General features: G+C 51.3%; 4 protein-coding genes across 4 annotated transcripts in view; 1 reads left to right on the forward strand and 3 right to left on the reverse strand.

The window, feature by feature from the left end:
- Positions 1 to 79: 79 nt before the first annotated feature.
- On the reverse strand, positions 80 to 1,426 carry LOC128731570 (lipase 3-like). The gene is made up of 2 exons (XM_053824700.1): positions 722 to 1,426; positions 80 to 656 (listed from the first exon to the last, which is right to left on the reverse strand). The coding sequence occupies exons 1-2, from the start codon at positions 1,424 to 1,426 to the stop codon at positions 117 to 119; spliced, it is 1,245 nt and encodes a 414-aa protein (XP_053680675.1). The 3' UTR covers positions 80 to 116.
- A 339-nt stretch (positions 1,427 to 1,765) lies between these two features.
- Positions 1,766 to 3,007, reverse strand: LOC128723670 (lipase 3-like). The gene has a single exon (XM_053817435.1). The coding sequence runs from the start codon at positions 3,005 to 3,007 to the stop codon at positions 1,766 to 1,768; it is 1,242 nt and encodes a 413-aa protein (XP_053673410.1).
- Positions 3,008 to 4,825: 1,818 nt separating this feature from the next.
- Positions 4,826 to 6,969, forward strand: LOC128723680 (nose resistant to fluoxetine protein 6-like). The gene is made up of 3 exons (XM_053817446.1): positions 4,826 to 5,063; positions 5,136 to 5,487; positions 5,571 to 6,969. Exons 1-3 carry the CDS (start codon positions 4,826 to 4,828, stop codon positions 6,967 to 6,969), a joined length of 1,989 nt encoding a protein of 662 aa, XP_053673421.1.
- A 1,003-nt stretch (positions 6,970 to 7,972) lies between these two features.
- The window catches only part of LOC128723691 (disintegrin and metalloproteinase domain-containing protein 19), a 28,661-nt gene continuing 18,854 nt past the window's right edge, over positions 7,973 to 17,779 (reverse strand). Inside the window, exons 2-11 of the mRNA XM_053817458.1 lie at positions 14,296 to 14,402; positions 13,999 to 14,187; positions 13,753 to 13,940; positions 13,548 to 13,665; positions 11,897 to 13,427; positions 11,679 to 11,814; positions 10,294 to 10,673; positions 9,593 to 10,251; positions 9,062 to 9,505; positions 7,973 to 9,013 (exon numbers count right to left, since the gene is read on the reverse strand). Of these exons, the coding sequence (XP_053673433.1) occupies positions 8,165 to 9,013; positions 9,062 to 9,505; positions 9,593 to 10,251; positions 10,294 to 10,673; positions 11,679 to 11,814; positions 11,897 to 13,427; positions 13,548 to 13,665; positions 13,753 to 13,940; positions 13,999 to 14,187; positions 14,296 to 14,402 (4,601 nt within the window). The 3' untranslated portion in view covers positions 7,973 to 8,164. The remainder of the gene's footprint in view (positions 9,014 to 9,061; positions 9,506 to 9,592; positions 10,252 to 10,293; positions 10,674 to 11,678; positions 11,815 to 11,896; positions 13,428 to 13,547; positions 13,666 to 13,752; positions 13,941 to 13,998; positions 14,188 to 14,295; positions 14,403 to 17,779) is intronic.

The raw sequence follows: 17,779 nt of genomic DNA on the forward strand, positions 1-17,779 counted from the left end.
AGTACGAAACAGCCCGCAGCTCAGTAAGTACCGTCTCCTTATTTTGTGTTAGCACATTTATTTTATTCACTTTGCACATACCGATTTTGTCATTTGCCGTTGTCTCTCGTTCGGTTTCAGTTGTATCGATCCATGAAGCTGATGACGCGACGGTACAGCAGCGAATCGGCATCGATGCCCCAAGTGAAGTCAAGATGGTTCCAGTTCGGATCCGACACGCGGAACAATCCGATCGGGTTGGCGATGTTCGAGTGCAGTTCACGTACGTCACTCACTGCCGCCAGCCAATCATTGTCACCGTAATGCAGGGCCACTGGAGCCGTCACACGGTTCAACGGATAATCTGGTGGCCGGATCGAACCGTATCGGACAAGGTTGAGCGTCAGGCCAAAGTCGAACTGCCGGAAACGAGCCGAGTTATATCCCTGTGCGTAGTGAACCAGCTGATTGACAGAGGCACCGGCCGGAGTGTTGGCCAGGATGGTCGGTAGTAGGGTGCGGTTGAGTTGTGGCGAGTTGAAGCCACCGATCAGGAACAGCACGTTGGCGCACACTTCCTGGAAGAGAGCTTCATCACGGCAAAGCATCTGGCCACCAAGCGTCATCATGTCGCTGCTTGGCAAGAACTCGTTCACACCCAACATGCGCATCAGCCACTGCGGAAAACACGTGGAAAATTACTCGTAACTGCTCACCAATGGCCAAGCCACTATGAACTTACATCGATTTGGTCGACGAAGGGAGCAAACGCTCGGACGAACGGAGATCGCAGGTTGCTCATAAACGCCACCGGAGCCAGAGCGTGCATCGAGCGGATGCGCTGGTTGTATTCCGGTCGCAGCGAGGTCATGATGAAGAAGGACGTCGTGCCCTGGGAGTGACCAGCGTACTGAAGCGAGGTCTGTCCCGTGTACTGAAGCGCGTAGTCAATCATAGCCGGTAGGTCGAAGAAACCGATCTCGTGCCAACTGAAGTCCCAGAAGTCCGTATTGCGCGCGTCCGGATCGTGGAAGATGTGACGCCTGGAGTTGGTGTTGCCACGTGCATTGCCAAGCCACACGTCGTAACCGGCGTCCACTAGCATATATGCGAGGGCTCGACCCGGTCCCAAAATGACCCAATCGGCGGACGAACAGAGCAACCCGTGCTGGACAAAGGCAACGTTCTTGCCTTCACGCGCAGGATTACCCGGTCCACCCGGGATGCGGAACATCGTCAGGATGTAGCCATCGGCCGTCGTCACTTGGTGCTCCTCCACGGGGTAGCCATCGTTGGTGATGATTTCGGCCGTCAGCTTCGAGATGTCGGTTGGTTGTGGACCGTCCCCATTGCGGTACGCCTGGACGTCACGGATCGTGGAGGCTTGTGCTAGCGTGGCCACACAAACCAGGGTCAGCAAGACCCAACAACTGCTGCTTGCTACCATGCTTGTGCGATGGTTCTTTTCTGACTGTGCCGAATGGCACCTGGCTAATCCTGATTTATAGAGCACCGTAGCGCGTCGATTAAGGAGCGATTTAAAGCTTATCGGCAACCAGTCACCAACGAAATGCCCACCCGAAAAACACCCCTATCGACCTAACAGCCGTCTTCTCAAAAATAACATATATCTTATCGCCGCGAGACGCGTTCGTCTGTCGCGTTCGCCATCGAATCGCGTCTTTTATTTGCTTCCTTTCTCCCCGGTTGAGTAGGTTCCTTTGCTGTCAAGGATTAGCGGCGCGATAAAACCTCGAATGAGCGATAGAACCAAGCCGAATATTCATCAATTGAACCGATCCATAAAGCTTATCACGCGCTCGTACAGGAACGTGTTGGCGTCGATTCCCCACACGAAATCCAGGTGATTCCAGCGAGGATCCGACACACGGAACAGCCCGATCGAGTTACTGATGCTTGCATGCAGCTCCCGGACGTCGGATACAGCAGCCAGCCAATCGTTGTCACTAAAGTGCAACGCCACCGGTGCTGTCACACGGTGCAACGGATAATCTGGTGGTCGGATCGAACCGTACCGGATGAGATTGAGTGTCAGCCCAAAATCATACTGCCGGAAACGGCCCGAGTTGTATCCTTGAGCGTAGTGAACGAGCTGGTTGACTGAGGCACCAGCTGGGGCGTTTTCGAGCAGCGCCGGAATCATGGTACGGTTGAGCTGCGGTGAGTTGAAGCCACCGATCAGGAACAGCACGTTGGCACATACCTCCTGGAAGGGCGATTCATCCTCACACAGACGCTGACCTCCCAGTACCATCATTTCGTTGCTCGGCAGGAACTCGTTCACACCCAACATGCCCATGATCCACTCGAGTTGATCCACAAACGGAGCGAATGCGCGAACAAACGGAGACCGCAGGTTGCTCATGAACGCCACCGGGGCCAGGGCGTGCATGGAGCGTATTTTGTTGTTGTAATCGGGTCGGGTTGAGGCCATCACGAAGAAGGACGTCGTGCCTTGGGAGTGACCAGCGTAATGTAGCGATGTATGGCCAGTTGCCGCCAGGGTGTAATCGATCATAGCCGGTAGGTCAAAGTAGCCGATCTCGTGCCAACTGAAGTCCCAAAAGTCCGTGTTGCGCGCGTCCGGATCGTGGAAGATGTGACGCCGGGAGTTGGTGTTGCCACGTGCGTTGCCAAGCCACACGTCGTAACCAGCATCCACGAGCATGTATCCGAGTGCTCGTCCAGGTCCAGAGACGACGTAGTCCGCTGATGAGCTAAGAAGACCGTGCATCAGGAATGCGACATCCTTGCCTTCGCGCGCCGGATTGCCTGGTCCGCCAGGGATGCGGAACATCGTCAGGATGTAGCCATCGGCCGTTGTCACCTCGTGCTGCTCGAGCATGTACCCATCGCGCACGATAATATCCGCGGTGAGATCCATCGGAGGCACGTCTGGTTCTTCCGCCGATTGGACACTCTCAGCTGGCCGCATAATTGTTGCCGCACTGGCCACGCCAACGAGGGCCGTGGCCAGCAAAAGGACCGCCAGGAAAGGACCGCCCATTGGGGTGTACGTTGAAAAAACGCTCCGTCTCTAATCGATTTGAGCTTCTGCTCTTAGGAGCACCAGCGAGCCCGCATGCACTTTTATAGAGTGCAGAGACCTCTGCGCTGCTGCGAAGCGGGATTTCGATTCCGAAAAAATAAAATACAACCCAATCCGATAGGTCAACCAACAAAATTGGCCCCACTGGCAAGGGCCCAACGGATGTTATCTAATCGCAGCTCCCGACGACCGAAGCAGAGCTTTGTTTGATTGACCACCACGGGAACGGCCATGTCATCGTGGACCCATAGCAAACAGCGCATTTGTTTTATCTCCAATCCATTCCAAACGGGGCCGGATAATCTATAGCGTCTTGAACCAGAAATCCTGATCGTCCCACCCCCAGGGCACCTGTGCCACCCTTTGGAGCGCCATTGATTGTAAGCTGTTTAATCGATTCGCACTGATTGCTTATCAAACGATTATTTACGCGAAGAGGAATAAAAAATACACCCAAGGAAAGCTCTTATCTACGGACATTTGACGGATTGAGAGAAACTTCCCCCGTGGGAGGGCACGGCATGGAATGACTAGTCTCCTGGTAGGTTGTTTGCGAAGAAAAAAATGAACCCCCTGTTCGACTGTTGGGGCGAGTCAGCCAAGAGGATGCCTGACCCATATCTTAGGCGATAAGGCCTTTGAACGCGATAAGACTGTGATGCGCGAGTGTTAGAAAGAGCTCGAGGTACTCTGAAAGATAAGATGTTCTTCATGAAGCAAAGGTGCGGCTACTACTAGCGTGCTGTGCTCATGAAGCAAAGTAATGTTACCTACTACTAGCGCTGTGCTCCTGTTCAATAGATCTTGTAGGATATAAGGTATTCCGATGCGATATTGTATCGGTCAGCTCTGTTGGACTTGTTCACTCAATGCGAGTAAGACGCTTCAGTGACAATGTTGGCAAAAAGTGTAAGTGTATAAATATATCCTCCTGATTCAAAGCGGCAATATATGCAGTTAGATTGTTCAGTTCGAGTGATTGTTCAGGTGTATCGGAGGACTTTCTTTACTCTAAAGATTTAAAAACAATCGTTTAAAATGGTGCTTAAAGTACGTATGAACCAACGCGTGTAAAAACCTACCGTTTTGGTGTACGCATATCAACATGAAATTAATTTATACTGAATTAAAAAAAAATATGTCCAAAGTTGCAATTGTGTATGGCCTACTTCAACCATGTTGGACTTTTGCAGATAAGATCATACTTCCAGCCTCCGGAAGAGGGCTGATACGAGCGTGTTCCTTCGAACCAAAAACAAATAAAATATGAACAAAACCCAGCAGGTGACCAACGATAATGCCGCAAGCATGTGACAGTAATTCCGCAAGTAATAAATGGAAACAATCAGTTAAGATAGATCCACCATAATACTCCCGTACGGTTTGGAAGAAAAACGTTTCAGCTTCGTTCGGTTTCGGGAAGGCATGTGATATATGCACGAAGGAATACGTCAGTCATTCAGTTCCCACCACGGTCATATGATATCAATTATGCTGCCGATCTAACGACCGATAATCGTATAATCTTTCATCCATATCTCGCTTTTGAAAGGCTTGCTCTTGCCGCTCGTTGCAGGAGAAAAGCCTTTTGATCGATTACGATTGCCACCAACGACGTTGGTATTATCTTATCCGATTGCGGAACCGTCGCTATCGATTACCGAATTCGCGCCAGCATTCGCGCTCGTGTTCGGTTCACATCATAAAAACCAGCCGTACAGTATGAGCTGGAAGCAGTCCCTCCGAGATCCTGGTTCTACTTAGGTGTCTTAAGCCATGGCGTTCTCCGTCCGAACCGGGCTGGCACTCGCGTTCACGATCTTCATCGTTAGTGTGCTGCCCTGTGGTGATGCGCAACTTGCAATTTTGAACCAGATTCCGTACGGTCTGCTGGAGCATCTGAAGCAGGTACCGCAGCGATGGAACGCGACGTCACCTTCCGACTATGCGTGTCTCAACCAACTGGATGTGTTCGCGCGTTCCTTCGACGCCGGTGAACCGTGGGCAATAAGTAGTGAGTAACAGTGCGTTCTTCGCTAACTTCCTCATCTCATGAACCTCGTGGTTCTCTGCCATGATGTTACAGTGTTTGACTCGTGGGGTAAGCATCCGGCCGGAGTGCTGTTCGGGAGCATGTTCGCGTTCGGTAACTTCGATCAGTGCCGCCGACTGGTGCACCAGACGACTCTGGCTCCTGGGGAAATCCGTGGCCAACATTGCACTCTGTACATTGACCTAAGCCGGGTCGGATTTCCCGTGCCTGCTCCACTGCAGTATGGCGTCTGCATGCCGGATGTCTGCGAGCCGCAACTGGTGGCGCAACTCACCAACGCCTACTTCGCGCCCAACCAGATGTTCGTTGGAAATGGACCACTGTTGGAGCAGTTTTGCTATCGCGACGAAGACAGATCCTATCCTGCCATCACGATCGTTGCGATGTAAGTTCGTCTTTCGTCCGTTGCAATTCTCTCAACTCGTGTGTGCCTAATCTAATCTGGGGCTGTTTTACCGACGTGAACAGTGTGCTCTTCTCGACGTACGGTGCAGTGCTGCTGCTTGCCACGCTGGTAGAGTTTGCCTTCATGTACCACGGCCAATCCACGCCGGCTCTCGTGAAACGCTTCTCCGCCTACACGAATGTAGGCCACATCTTCCGGATCGTGCCCAGGGTGGAGTCCGGCAAGGGCGCAGTGCTCGACTGCGTGAACGGCATCCGGGCGCTATCGATGTTGTGGATCATCGTGAATCACGTGCACGACTCAGCGTATGGTATACCGACGGTCAACGCGCCCGTCCGACAGGACTACGCCGAGAGCTACTTCGGAGCGTTGTTCCACCGGTTGGGTGGTAAAGCCGTCGACATCTTTCTCATGCTCAGCGGGATGCTTGTGGCGATGAAGATGCTGCGGGAACTGGAACGAACAAAACGTCTGAACGTGTGGGAACTCTGGTTACACCGGCTGGTTCGATTGACACCCGCCTATGCCGCACTGATCATGTTCGGTATCGCGTTCGTTGAAGAAGTTGGCGAAGGTCTGCTGCACAAGCTGGTCGCTGATGAGCTCCTGACATCCTGCCGCAAGAGCTGGTGGTCTGCGCTGCTGTACGTGCAGAACTACGTCCACCATTCGTCCATGTGCTTCGTGCACACGTGGTACCTGTCGGTGGACATGCAGCTGTACCTTGTGGCACCGTTGCTGACATACCTTCTATGGCGCTATGGACGGCGCTTCGTTCCGGTCATCGTAACGCTGGCGCTGCTCTCGATTGCTTGCGTATTTGCGACGTTCATGGTGAACGAGTACCGGCTAAACCGATCGGCACCACGTGGTGATGGATTGCTGGCACGCAAGACCTACCATCCGACACACGCGCGCATGTCCGTGTGGCTATTCGGGGTCCTGTTCGGGTATCTGCTGCATCACACCCGCGAGGAACGCGTCAAACTGTCCAAACCGATCCTGGCCCTTGGCTGGTTGGGAACGGCCGCAATCCTTGTGGCTACGGGCTATTCGCTGAAGCAACTCTACACTGGCGACTACAGGCGTATCGAACCGGTCGCGGATGCGTTCTACGAGTCGCTGCACCGCTCCTTCTGGGCGTTTGCCGTCATGTGGGTTGTGTTCGTGTGCATCAACGGGCAGGGTGGTGTCATCGATCGGTTCCTTGGGTCTCCGCTGTGGCAACCACTCTCGCGGTTGTCCTACTCCATGTACCTGTTGCACATCGCCATCCAAGCCATCACGTTCACGCAAGCGATCCGCTTTCCGGTGGAGTTTTCAGTGGTGAATCTGTTTTACACATCGTTTGGGTTGGCCGGTATCAGCGCTTTCTTCGCGACAGTATGGGCCATCGCGTTCGAGTACCCGTTCTTCGGATTGGAACAGTACATCTTCAAACGGAAGCGCGCCTCCGATTGAGGGGATAAACCCTCGACAGAACGAGTATTGAGTGATTTAAATATAAAAAAGACATCTTCGTTTATTAAACCACGTTTTTGTTCTTTGCGATACAGCTGTTTCAGTTTGTTACGTACGAAAAAGAAAGAAAAAACAGACTACTACAACCTACGCAGCGATAAGGACATGGGGACAAAAAATTAAATACCTCCTCGGGGGTTGTAGCCACATGCCGCAAACATGACTTATCACGAAGCCACGATACAATGATGCGATTGTTCGCCCCATTCCCATCCTGAACTGGATCCATCGCTGCTTAGCTCAAGCACGAAGGGCTACCTTTCTCTCTATGCTCCTTCGCAAGCCCTGCGTAATGGAGGCCACCGGTTTGGCCAATTTGACCGGTTTTGGTCAATTTGATCGGGACCAGTTTGAGGATAAACGAGGAGCTTTTGTTACGCTATCACTTCCACTCTGTGTGCCGTATTGGTGATTTACAACTATTTACAGCGTGTTTCGATTTTACCTTATGAATACAGTGCGCTGAACTGACCGTTCGATCCTGATCGAGCGGGTTCGCAACTTTTTGATTTTTGAAGCATTTCTATCTCCTTTTTTGATTCGTTTTTCCTTCATTTCGACCGCTAGCGGATAGCGTAAAGACACAATATCTCCGCGATATGACAGTGTCGCGCCAAATAATTTAATTCATTTTATTGCTGTGGAAGGTGTTACCTCACGGAAGAACGACACCGAAGCCTGCACATGCATACATCTTTTCTTCTTTGGCTCCTTCGTAGAACACTTACTGAACACATCAGATACACAGATATAGTTATGCGTCGCGTATATAATAGCTAATCATTTTCGTCAATTCTATTTTCATACTGCCGGAAACCGATTCTGAATCCATTACGCGGCTCGTGCTAATAAACAAAATGGAGGAGTTTACAATTACTTGCTCAGCCTGGTGATCGCACAATCTTCGTAAAGTATAAATAATTGTCTTTGTTCCTAACTTAACTATTCCAATGCGATTTCGCACGAAAGCAAGCGATCGTTACGTCACCGATCTGTCAAAATGCTACTAAAAGTAAATTAAAACAATCTATACTCACGGCAGTGGCTTACTTCCCACGTACCACGCTATCGCAACCGGCACTGCCTTAAACAAAAAAGGCGGCCACTGCGTAAGGACTCTTCCGTGATCGGGCGATTACTTGCGTCCCTCGAACTTTTGCTGCAACGATGCCACGTTTGACACCTTACCGGGACCGGGTCGGGCGGCCGCCGTGAGCAGCTTCCCATTGCTGGCGGTGGTTGTCGTCGGTTTCGCGGCCGTTTTTGGCTTCACACCAGCCGGACTTGGGGCCGGTTTTCCGGGGACGGTACCGTTCGGGAGCGAACCATTGGCCACGCTCCCACGGGGCGACGGTGTACGCGTACGGACGGACGTGGTCGCTTGTGAAGGCAGCTTTTTGGCGGTGGCGGTTGTGATTGAGGCTGCCGTTCCGGAAGCGGCAGACTTTTCAGATGCAATCTTTGCTTTCGCTGCGGTCACCACCGAACCGGCACGGGCGTTGTTTGTCAGGACACTGTGGTAAGGTTTATACGAGGACCCACCACCGTTCGTTGTGGCCGCCGTCGTGGAGTTGACCTTCTTGGGCGCGTCTTGCTTCGCCGTTGGACCTTGGAACTTGAGCTGGCTCAGCACACTGCCCCCTAAGACACCAGTTCGGTTGTCATTCGATGGGGCGGCCGATTTAAAACTGCTGAGACTAGGAACGGTCGCAGTAGGTGCCTTTGGCTTCTCGGCCGGCACACCGTTCGTGGACGGGGCTATCCGTGCGATCGGAGTGCTGTTGATCGCCGACGGCCGCAGGTACCCGCTCGAGGTCGTACTTTGGCCGGAGTTACGATTCGAAGCCTGATCATCGACTTCCAGCTCGTCATCGTCGTCGTCTTCAGTCGCATCGAAGTCATCGTCATCATCGATTATCTCGGACGTGTTGACGTACGTAGGTTCATCGTCCTCGAGCTCAGGTGAGGCCAGAGCTGCCGTTGTCTTGCCACCAATGACGGTTGATGCCGTCGTTGTCGATTGGCTTCCGACGGAGGAGGACTTCCGGCTGCTTCCGTCACCACGGCGTAAAGTCGACGCAATGTACACCGAGTCGCCATTGCGGCTTTCGATCTCGTTCACAATCTCCCCAAGCAGGCCCATGCTCTCCGAGCTGCCGCCGGAGGAGATCGCGGGCGGCGAAAGGATACCTGGAGGTGAGGGCGATTCGTCGATCACGGCGTAGATGTTATCCGCCGCCAGCGACGGGTGGCCAGTGTTCGTTCCATCCCAGCAGTCGTCATACTCGTGGGGCGCAACGATTTTGATCGATTTCGGTGGTGGCGGATTTTGATAACCTGGAACACCGGGAATCTTCATCGCTCCCATCTCTGTACTCCCAGAGGCCACCGGAACGGGCGGTCTCGGTGGAGGGATCGTTGGGCGCGTCCCGACCATGCTCTGAGGACGCTTCAAAGCAGCAGTTCCTGGACCCTTCTTTCCCATTGACCCACTACCGACCGAAGTGCCACTATCCGAGCGATCGGACGATCGATCGTCGACGATGCGCACTTTTCGCGGTACTGTGAGCCCGTTGGCCGAATCCGGATCTCGCATACTCTTGGCACGTTGTACTTGCGCCGTGCCACCGATCGCCTGACCCACAGGTTGCTTCTCGTCATCCATCGCGGCCGGATCAGCTAGCCGAGGCATGCTCTTGGCCAGCTCGAGATTGTTCTGCTCGATCGGAATCGGCGCCGAGATGGCGATAGTACGCAACCGTTCCCTGTCGATCACTCGCAGCTGCTTCGGTTCCGGTTTGGGTGGTTTTTCCTCCTTCTTCAGATACGACGTGATACGGTTGAGCTTGCTTTCCTTCACTTTCTTGTCCTTGCTGACCGGATTGATCAGCACCTCCGCGGACAGTGTACTCGACGTTTCCGACGGCACACCGATGGAACCCGCCTCGTTGGTGACCGCTTCCAGTGGGGGCAGCGACGGAGCCGGCCGGATCGGAACGGTCGCCGTCTTCTGTGTGGCACCGGCCACCACCAGCTCGCGCGAGGTGGACGACTCCAGTATCGGGCTGGAAATGATGGGCCGTCCCGTCGAGCCAGGATTCAGCGGTGGCAGCGCGGGCGCCGCTGACTTGTCCAACTGATGCTCGTGGTTCGCCAGCTTGCACCCATTTACTTGGGCGTGTGGGAACGGGCCGCCGTTACCTGCCGGTTTATTATACGTCGCTAGAGTGTCTAGACCTGCGCCGGTGCGCTCACTATTGCTACTGTTATCACGAGCTAGCGCTTTTAGCGGTACGGGTACGGGAGGGGCAGCACGGGCCGGGACGGCGCTGCTGATCGTGTCCTCGCTGCACTTGGCAACTGGTTGCACGAACGCCACCTTTGGGGTCTTTTTGTGAACACCCGGACCGCCGCCGGCCGTGGACTGAGGAAGGGGTTGCAGGGTGAATCCTTTGAATTTACCGAACATGTTGTTGTTGGCGACAAAGTCTGACTCGTTAGCGGCCACAGTACCACCGACCGTTGTCGAGGGTCGCAGCAAGGCCGCATTCATGTCCGAATCCGGTGAGTTCGGTGAGGATGGCAGCATTGTGTGGGTTGAGTTGGCCGAATGCGAGCTGTCTGGTTTGATGTGAGTAGTCAATCTGCACAAAATTGAAGATAAAAAAAATTAGTAAGACGTTTTCTGGGACCGTTCAACCAAGGTCTAAGCAAAGAAACTAAAAAGCGACATGCACCGCGTTTGTTGGCTAAGAATAACGCTAAAGCCAATTAGTCAGGATACTGCAGGACATGCAAATGATTATTACAATACATTCGTTAATTTGATCACTACAAAAAAGCGTTGGTAAGGACAATGTACAGAGAAATAAGTGCTTTCAAATAAAAAAAAGTTTTTGTGTTTATTTATGCAAGTAGATACAAAGCGATTGAGGCGATTAGCGTTTGTTTTAATATTCAGCCAGCCTATGAGGACTTTGAATGAATTTGAGAAACAAAACATTACAAGTGGTTAGTAGTCGTAAAGTGGTGAAAATGATTTCAATAGCAATTAGCAAGAGAAGCAATTTTCAAGCGTTCCTTAAACTACATTTTTGTCCACCTACCCATGCGACTACTATCTAATTTACCATTACCACCGTGAGCGTAATGAAGCACGAAACAAAAGTAGAGAAAGAACACACTGCTATAATTCCACCTGCTCTCCATGCCAATTCCTTCACCCTTAGTATTTTCAAATCTCTTGTTATCACAATGCACAATGCAAATACAACAACGCTACTGACTATAACCACCCATGCAGCAAACGAAAGTGCACATCACGAAACTAAAGATGCAGCTCGGTGCTGGCATTTAGCAACGCCGGATTCGTGGTGGACACCAGGCGTATATCCTTAATCAGGACGTGTTTAGGATCGCCTGATGCCCTAGGAATCTCGGGTGCTTTCCGCAGCGTGACAGTGTACGTGCTGGACACCAGCTGCTCCTCGCCGATTACCGGCACGGGTTTGTCTCGTACCGGCGATTGGAGCAGAGTGTCGAAGCACGGTCCACCACTGCTACTGCTGGTGCCCGAACCAAGCGAAGAGAGTGCATTTCTAGAAGAGGAAAATGAAACGGCCGCAGTGTTCGGCCGCCGGGATACGTACGCGTTCGGTGGTGGTTTGCGCTTGCCGAAGAAACTGTGTCCTTGGCGCATATAGTACACAAGCAGGGCGAAGATGGTGCAGGCTGGCACCACGCCGAGGAAAAATATGTACATCATCCGACGGAATCCGGCAGTACCTAGAAAGAGAGTGAAAAGAGATACAAATAAACGAAGTGTTAATGCTGACGTCTACGAGACGGGATCGAATGTTTCACTGACCATTTGGGTCGGTTGCCGGTCCGCTATCGATGGAGCCACCGTGTCCGGGGAAATTGCACAGTGGTGGTGCGAACTTGGCCTCGCAATGACAGTGGCCCTCGCTGTTGCACACGCCATTGCCGTTGCAGTTTTCCGGACAGGCTGCACCCTTACCGGCGGCTCGCAGTTTTTCCACCGACATGCACATCTGGTTGAGACACATCTTGCCCTCGCCGCACTTGGCCCCGTCCGGCGTCAAACCCGGATCAACCTTCTGCAGCCCTAAGTCTACGATCGCAGTTCGACACGGAATTACACTGCCGTTGTACGTCATGAAGCTGTGCGACAGTATTGCCACCGATTCCATGCCGAACTCGAGCCGCTCGTTCAGATGCCGACAGTGCAGCATTCCGCAGTGAACATCCGCCTCGTCGCACTTGACGTACTCGTTCTTGACGCGGTTGTAGCCGCAATTGCCGTGTCGACTGCCATCCTCGTTCTTCACGTAACACTGCTCCGACGACTTGCCCGTGGGACCCCACAGCAACCGGCATTGGTCGTTCTGGGAGCGGCAAGTGCCACGGTAACAAAACGCCTTACCACCATCGCAGCTTTCCGTGTCGCGTTTGAACACATCCACCGGGCAATATTCGCCCTCGCCGGAACAGTACTCCGGCAGGTCACACTCGCCATCTGCCGGTCGGCACACAGTTCCACCGGATTTCGGTTTGCACGTCCGCAGGTCACAACACTCGCCTGTCGCACAAGACGCGTTCGAGAGCAACATGCAAGTGCGCGGATCGCAACATGAATTGTCACAGTAATCCGGGAGCCCACAATCGCACTGTTCGCCGGCCTCGACGAATCCATTGCCGCAGACCGGTGAATCGAACAGACTGTCCGGTTTGTTCATCAGGCAGTAGTTCATGCCGTGATTAAACGCAAGGCTCAGCTGATCGATACTGCAGCGGCTCCAGTGCTTTGGCGCGATCGACGAGCTGGACGCGGACATGATACAGCGCTCCTCGGGACATTCGCAGTCGGCCGTGTCATGCTCCATGCCGAAATTATGACCCATCTCATGTGCCACCGTTGTTGCCTGCACGCCGATGATCTCACTGTGATACATCTCAACACCTCCCGAGAACTCGTACGTGCAGATTGGACCCTTTAGTGCCTTGCCGACGACGCCACCTTCGAAGTGCTCCTTCGTGAATAGCTGCGCGTTGTCGTTCGGGTGATCCTTGACCAGCGTTTTCTTGCGGTAGTGCAGGAAGTTCTTCAGCGTCACCTCACCGTCCTTCGACAGCTCGATCTCGTCACCCTCGTTCCATACGACCACACCCACCAGCCCAACGAAGATGTTCAGCGGCTCGTACAGCGCATTGATGATGTTCGTAATGTCCTTGCAGTACAGCTGGACGGTCTTGAAGTTTTCGCGCATCGTCTTGAACATCTTGTTGTCGACTACGATCACCAGCTCGACGTAGCTCGAGTGCTTGTTGGCGTTGTACGGGCCAAGGATCTTCGACGAGGTAGCTCGTTTTGCACGCTGCAATAGATCGAAGAGGGAGCAAATCAATATCACAGACATGAACCTCAACCATACGACAGTCGGACACCACTGGTATGCAACGATAGCTCCATAAATATCGCGCTAATCCTTTCGGACGCTCATACGTACCGCCTTCGTTGCGTGTTGCTCGTACAGTTCAGGATCGTGGGTTGCGTTTATGTGACCTCCTACGTATCCGCACCCGGTCGTCTCCTTGGAAACAAGATCCGCATGTCTTTGGCGTAATGGAATACAGAAAGAACCCAAGGGCGCATTAGATGTACTGCCAGACGGCTTAACGGTGGTTCGCTCAATGATTTACCGGTAAATAAAGTGCTCTCCGAGGTCGATGCTTGCTCGATCAGCTACGGTGTCCCTGCTTGCAGCGGGCGAAAGCGCACTTTCGATGTAATACGTATCGTCACTATCTATTATGACTCCCCGAATGCCCTCGGTGTCGCCGCACGTAGATATTGCCGCTCGAGAGTCTGGTTTGCCTCGTATTTTGCCCTAATCGAAAGCACGTCAATAAGCAACCTATGGCACACTATGATTTACAAACACCTACCCGGTAGTGGCAAAGATCGACATCCTGCGGACGGTTGTAACGAATGACATGTTTGCCGGTTCCGTTTGGCAGCTGGTAGCTCAGGAAGTGGCTGTTCGGTAGAAGACGTTCGTCCAATTGTAAATCTAATATCACATTAGCTTCGTTTAATGTATATCTTAAAGTTATGTGCGACGCATGAAGTCCATTCTACCGGAAAAGAAAGAGAGAGAGAAGTATAATAGAGAGAGAAGTAAAAAGGAGTATAGAGTCACCTCGTCCAAGGGTACACATTTAAGCATTCCTGCATCCATTTACCTCTTCTCGCGTATTCGTTAAGGATCTTTTATGCCGCCCGTGACGCAGTTCCGGCGCTATTCTACTGTAGTGTGAGAATTCTTTGGACGGATGCAATCGTTGATCATCTGCAACGGGAAAGCGAAAAGGAAAATCAAAATACATCATACATCAAAGCAGCGCGATCCAACGGTAGTAGTGATTTAAAGACATTTTCATCTTCGCTTGACGCCATTAGAAAGACCGTGGTATGGCTTTTCTTCTGACGCCCGGGTCCCATGTTCATGATTGGGGGACATGTCCGGCTTGTCGACACACAAAGTTGTGCATCATCAATCTGCGGCCATCTACCGATCTACGGGGCCGTTACATACTGCACTGTACAACTCCCCATGGGAGCTGGGCGCCATCCAGGCGGACCATATGGGCCATAAAAATCGGATTCATCAGCCCAGGGTGCGGGAAAAACACGTTGGCTGACAAAAATACGAAAGCGCCGCGTGTGTTAGTGTACCTCCCGGCGGTGGTTTGCCAGCTAACAACATACATATATGCGCCACCGAGAAAAGGTTTACCATCTCGCCCTATCGCTAGGCTTCGTTTCCATTTGATTGCTCGTAAAATGGTGAAAAAAAAACACATTTCTCGACCTCCATGGAGTGCGCGATGCAGCTACATCGCGGAAAGCGACCGGCGTGAAATAAGCGCACATGAGTATGATTTATATTTTCGTCGCCACTGAAAGATTTCGCACGGAAGCAACAGCACAGCCTACTGCCCCCGAAGAAGCCATTTATCTGGCTGTGCGAGAGGCCAGCTCATAACGCGATCCGTGGTACTGGACTGAAGTAAACTGGGTCAGAAGTAGGGTCGAAACAGGAACCGTACAACGGGCTAACCGTGGAGGATGCTAATGACCTCCCGGATAAACTAGCTTTCCTACGCGTGCGCTTGTGTGTGTGAACGTGTGTGTGTTTATGAGGAATGGTGCATTACGTCCTCTGACCGTCGATCTTCGTTCCGAGTAGGAGTAGGAGTGGCAACAACCAAGCAACCGATCGTGGGGTCGTGGAAACGTGCGATAGCCGGGGAGAAGCGAATAGCTACCCCTAACTTAACCGGCGTGAATTAAGAAACCGTTTTTTCCGATTAGCTACGGCATCGGTTTTCCGCCCTGGGTGGAAAAGCATGGGCAGGAAAGAACGGAGAGACGTTACCGGGATTGCGAGACGCGTTTAACGGGAGGAATGCCGTTGGGTTGGGACCGGTGGCCGAGTTTTACATCTTCTACGGTGGTTCTGCGGACCGTACGAGTTCGGTGGTTAAAACCTTGAAACCGCGAAATTCGATAATAAAAAATCAGTTAGATCGCGAAAAAAAGCAACATCATGCATCGCTAGCGATAGAAGAAAGCGATCGTTTTTTGCGATTACTAATGCATATTGTTCATTGAATGTTAGAACAATGGTATCAAGAAAACCATTTCAAGTATGGTATACCGCTTTCGAAAACATCGTTGAAGAACTCCAATAAGTTCAAAAGGTATGTCTCTTAAAACACCACGATTGTAATTACTATATAATACTTCTTAGAGAAGTTTTGTTTGATTTCACTGCTGGCATAAATCTAGAATGAGCACAATGTCAGTAGATGGTAGATGTTTGCATGTGCAACAATGTAACTATTTCATAAATGTAGCGATTTATAAAATAAACATTATTCTACTGGACTGATCACTCCTCATCCGAGAATAACTCAAAGCGTTTTGATAATTAAAAAAACATAACTGGCACATCCATCCATGCGCACTGAGCAGCTATTAACGTAACGGAGCTAGCTAGAAGCTAATTTATATTTCTTTTTAACTCTCCGCAACTGTCACCATTTTCTTATTCTGCCCACTTAACCGAACCAACATTACTCTGGTTGGGCGACCGTCACAAAGTAAAACACAAACCCACAAATGGTGCTCTTTCATCCGGTTCCACCCGGTGGTGAAAAGCTCAGAAAACCTCAGGAATAATGACACTGATCTCTGGCGCGTTCCAACGTTGCCAATTCGTTGCGCTAATCGCTGTGCCAAGCAAGGAGCCCTAGATAAAATCGCTCAAGTGGTGCTACGAATGGCACCATCAGATGGGATCTCGGTGATGTAGGAAGCAGCCGATTATCACCCTGTGGAGCACATCATCTCGCGAGGGTCCGATTGCGTAAGTAAGTACTCGGGAGGTTCATCGCTTATGGCAAGAGTTCCAAGTGCTGCAAACGCGTCAAACAAGGTGCAGCGCCTGCATGACACATCTTGTACAAGTTGTTCCCGTCGTTGCAGAGGTCGTTAGCGGTTCTGGAGGTTGCAGACCTACCCCGGCCAATGGCTACGATGATTGATCTGACATTGACCAAGAGGTGCCCAACGCGGGCAGGGAAAGAAGTTCGATAAAACGCCTTATCAGAGGACGCTTGTGTGATTCTGCCGGTCTGTTTGCGAACCGGGTGGTCCTCCGCTTGGAAGGTCGAAAGGGAGTTTATTTGCCTCAACGAATCGTAATGTCGGTGCTGATAATTACGACGGAGCTTGTAATCGATTGTGTTATTGTTGCTTTACCGTGTGCCATTTTGCTGCCTGTAACATGTGTCTGATGGCGATAATTTTACCATTAAATCTCGCTTATTCCGCCGTTGATTTCTCAGAATCAATAAAATTCTAGTAGTAATAAAGCTGTTTGGCGTCTTGGGTTTTTGTTTAACTAGAAACAGTTTAACGGTTTGAAAGCCTACTCTTCTACTTGGGAGACTTACTTTCACATTCAGCAAAACAAAAAAGAAAATCAAAATAATGGTTATACGCAAATGAACAACCATACGATGCAACAAAAAAGAAGATCGATTAAGGGCAAACGAAATTAGCTCGTGTCCCATAAATAAAACGAATCCGGTACGGTCAGAAAAGAGGTCTTGGTTTGGATCAAACAAACAAAAAAGGAAGGGACTCATCGAAAAGGACAAAAAATTCAACTCCCTTCAAATGAAGAGAACCGTCGCCGTTGCCGTGGGATCGTGCAATTTTGACCATATTTCTTCTGCAACTTTTTATAACAGTCTGTATAACTTTCTATTTCCTCGAAACGATGTAGCGAACAGAAAAAAACACGATAAAATTGTAGATTGTAATAAAAACGGAGCCAACGGAATCCACTAACCGTGCAAAATTTGGGATTTCGTTCCGTCAACGGATTCGAACTCCACCTTCTACCGGACACGCCGCCTGTAAGCGACTCTAAATTAAAAGCCAATTATCGATTCTGGACCAAACCGTGTGTTGGGGAGATCTACAAGCGATTTAAGAGGGAGTGATCCGCGACCCAAAGAGACTAGCAAAGAAACGTTCCACCAGATCGTCGGTGAACCGGTGTACCATTTTCTTGCTTGACGTAGAAGAAAAGCGCCACACAGTCAGCTCAGAAACCGCAAGATGAACCGTTCGGCTGGGTGACGACGATGGTTA

This window comes from Anopheles nili, chromosome 2, assembly GCF_943737925.1.
Source record: "Anopheles nili chromosome 2, idAnoNiliSN_F5_01, whole genome shotgun sequence".
Taxonomy (NCBI): domain Eukaryota; kingdom Metazoa; phylum Arthropoda; class Insecta; order Diptera; family Culicidae; genus Anopheles; species Anopheles nili.

Coding starts and splice junctions, on each gene's coding strand:
- LOC128731570 (XM_053824700.1), bottom strand. CDS start 1,426: ATGGTAGCAAGCAGCAGTTGTTGGGTCTTGCTGACCCTGGTTTGTGTG. Junction 657..721: donor CCTTCGTCGACCAAATCGAT/GTAAGTTCATAG, acceptor TGTTTTCCGCAG/TGGCTGATGCGCATGTTGGG.
- LOC128723670 (XM_053817435.1), bottom strand. CDS start 3,007: ATGGGCGGTCCTTTCCTGGCGGTCCTTTTGCTGGCCACGGCCCTCGTT.
- LOC128723680 (XM_053817446.1), top strand. CDS start 4,826: ATGGCGTTCTCCGTCCGAACCGGGCTGGCACTCGCGTTCACGATCTTC. Junction 5,064..5,135: donor TGAACCGTGGGCAATAAGTA/GTGAGTAACAGT, acceptor ATGATGTTACAG/TGTTTGACTCGTGGGGTAAG. Junction 5,488..5,570: donor GCCATCACGATCGTTGCGAT/GTAAGTTCGTCT, acceptor CGACGTGAACAG/TGTGCTCTTCTCGACGTACG.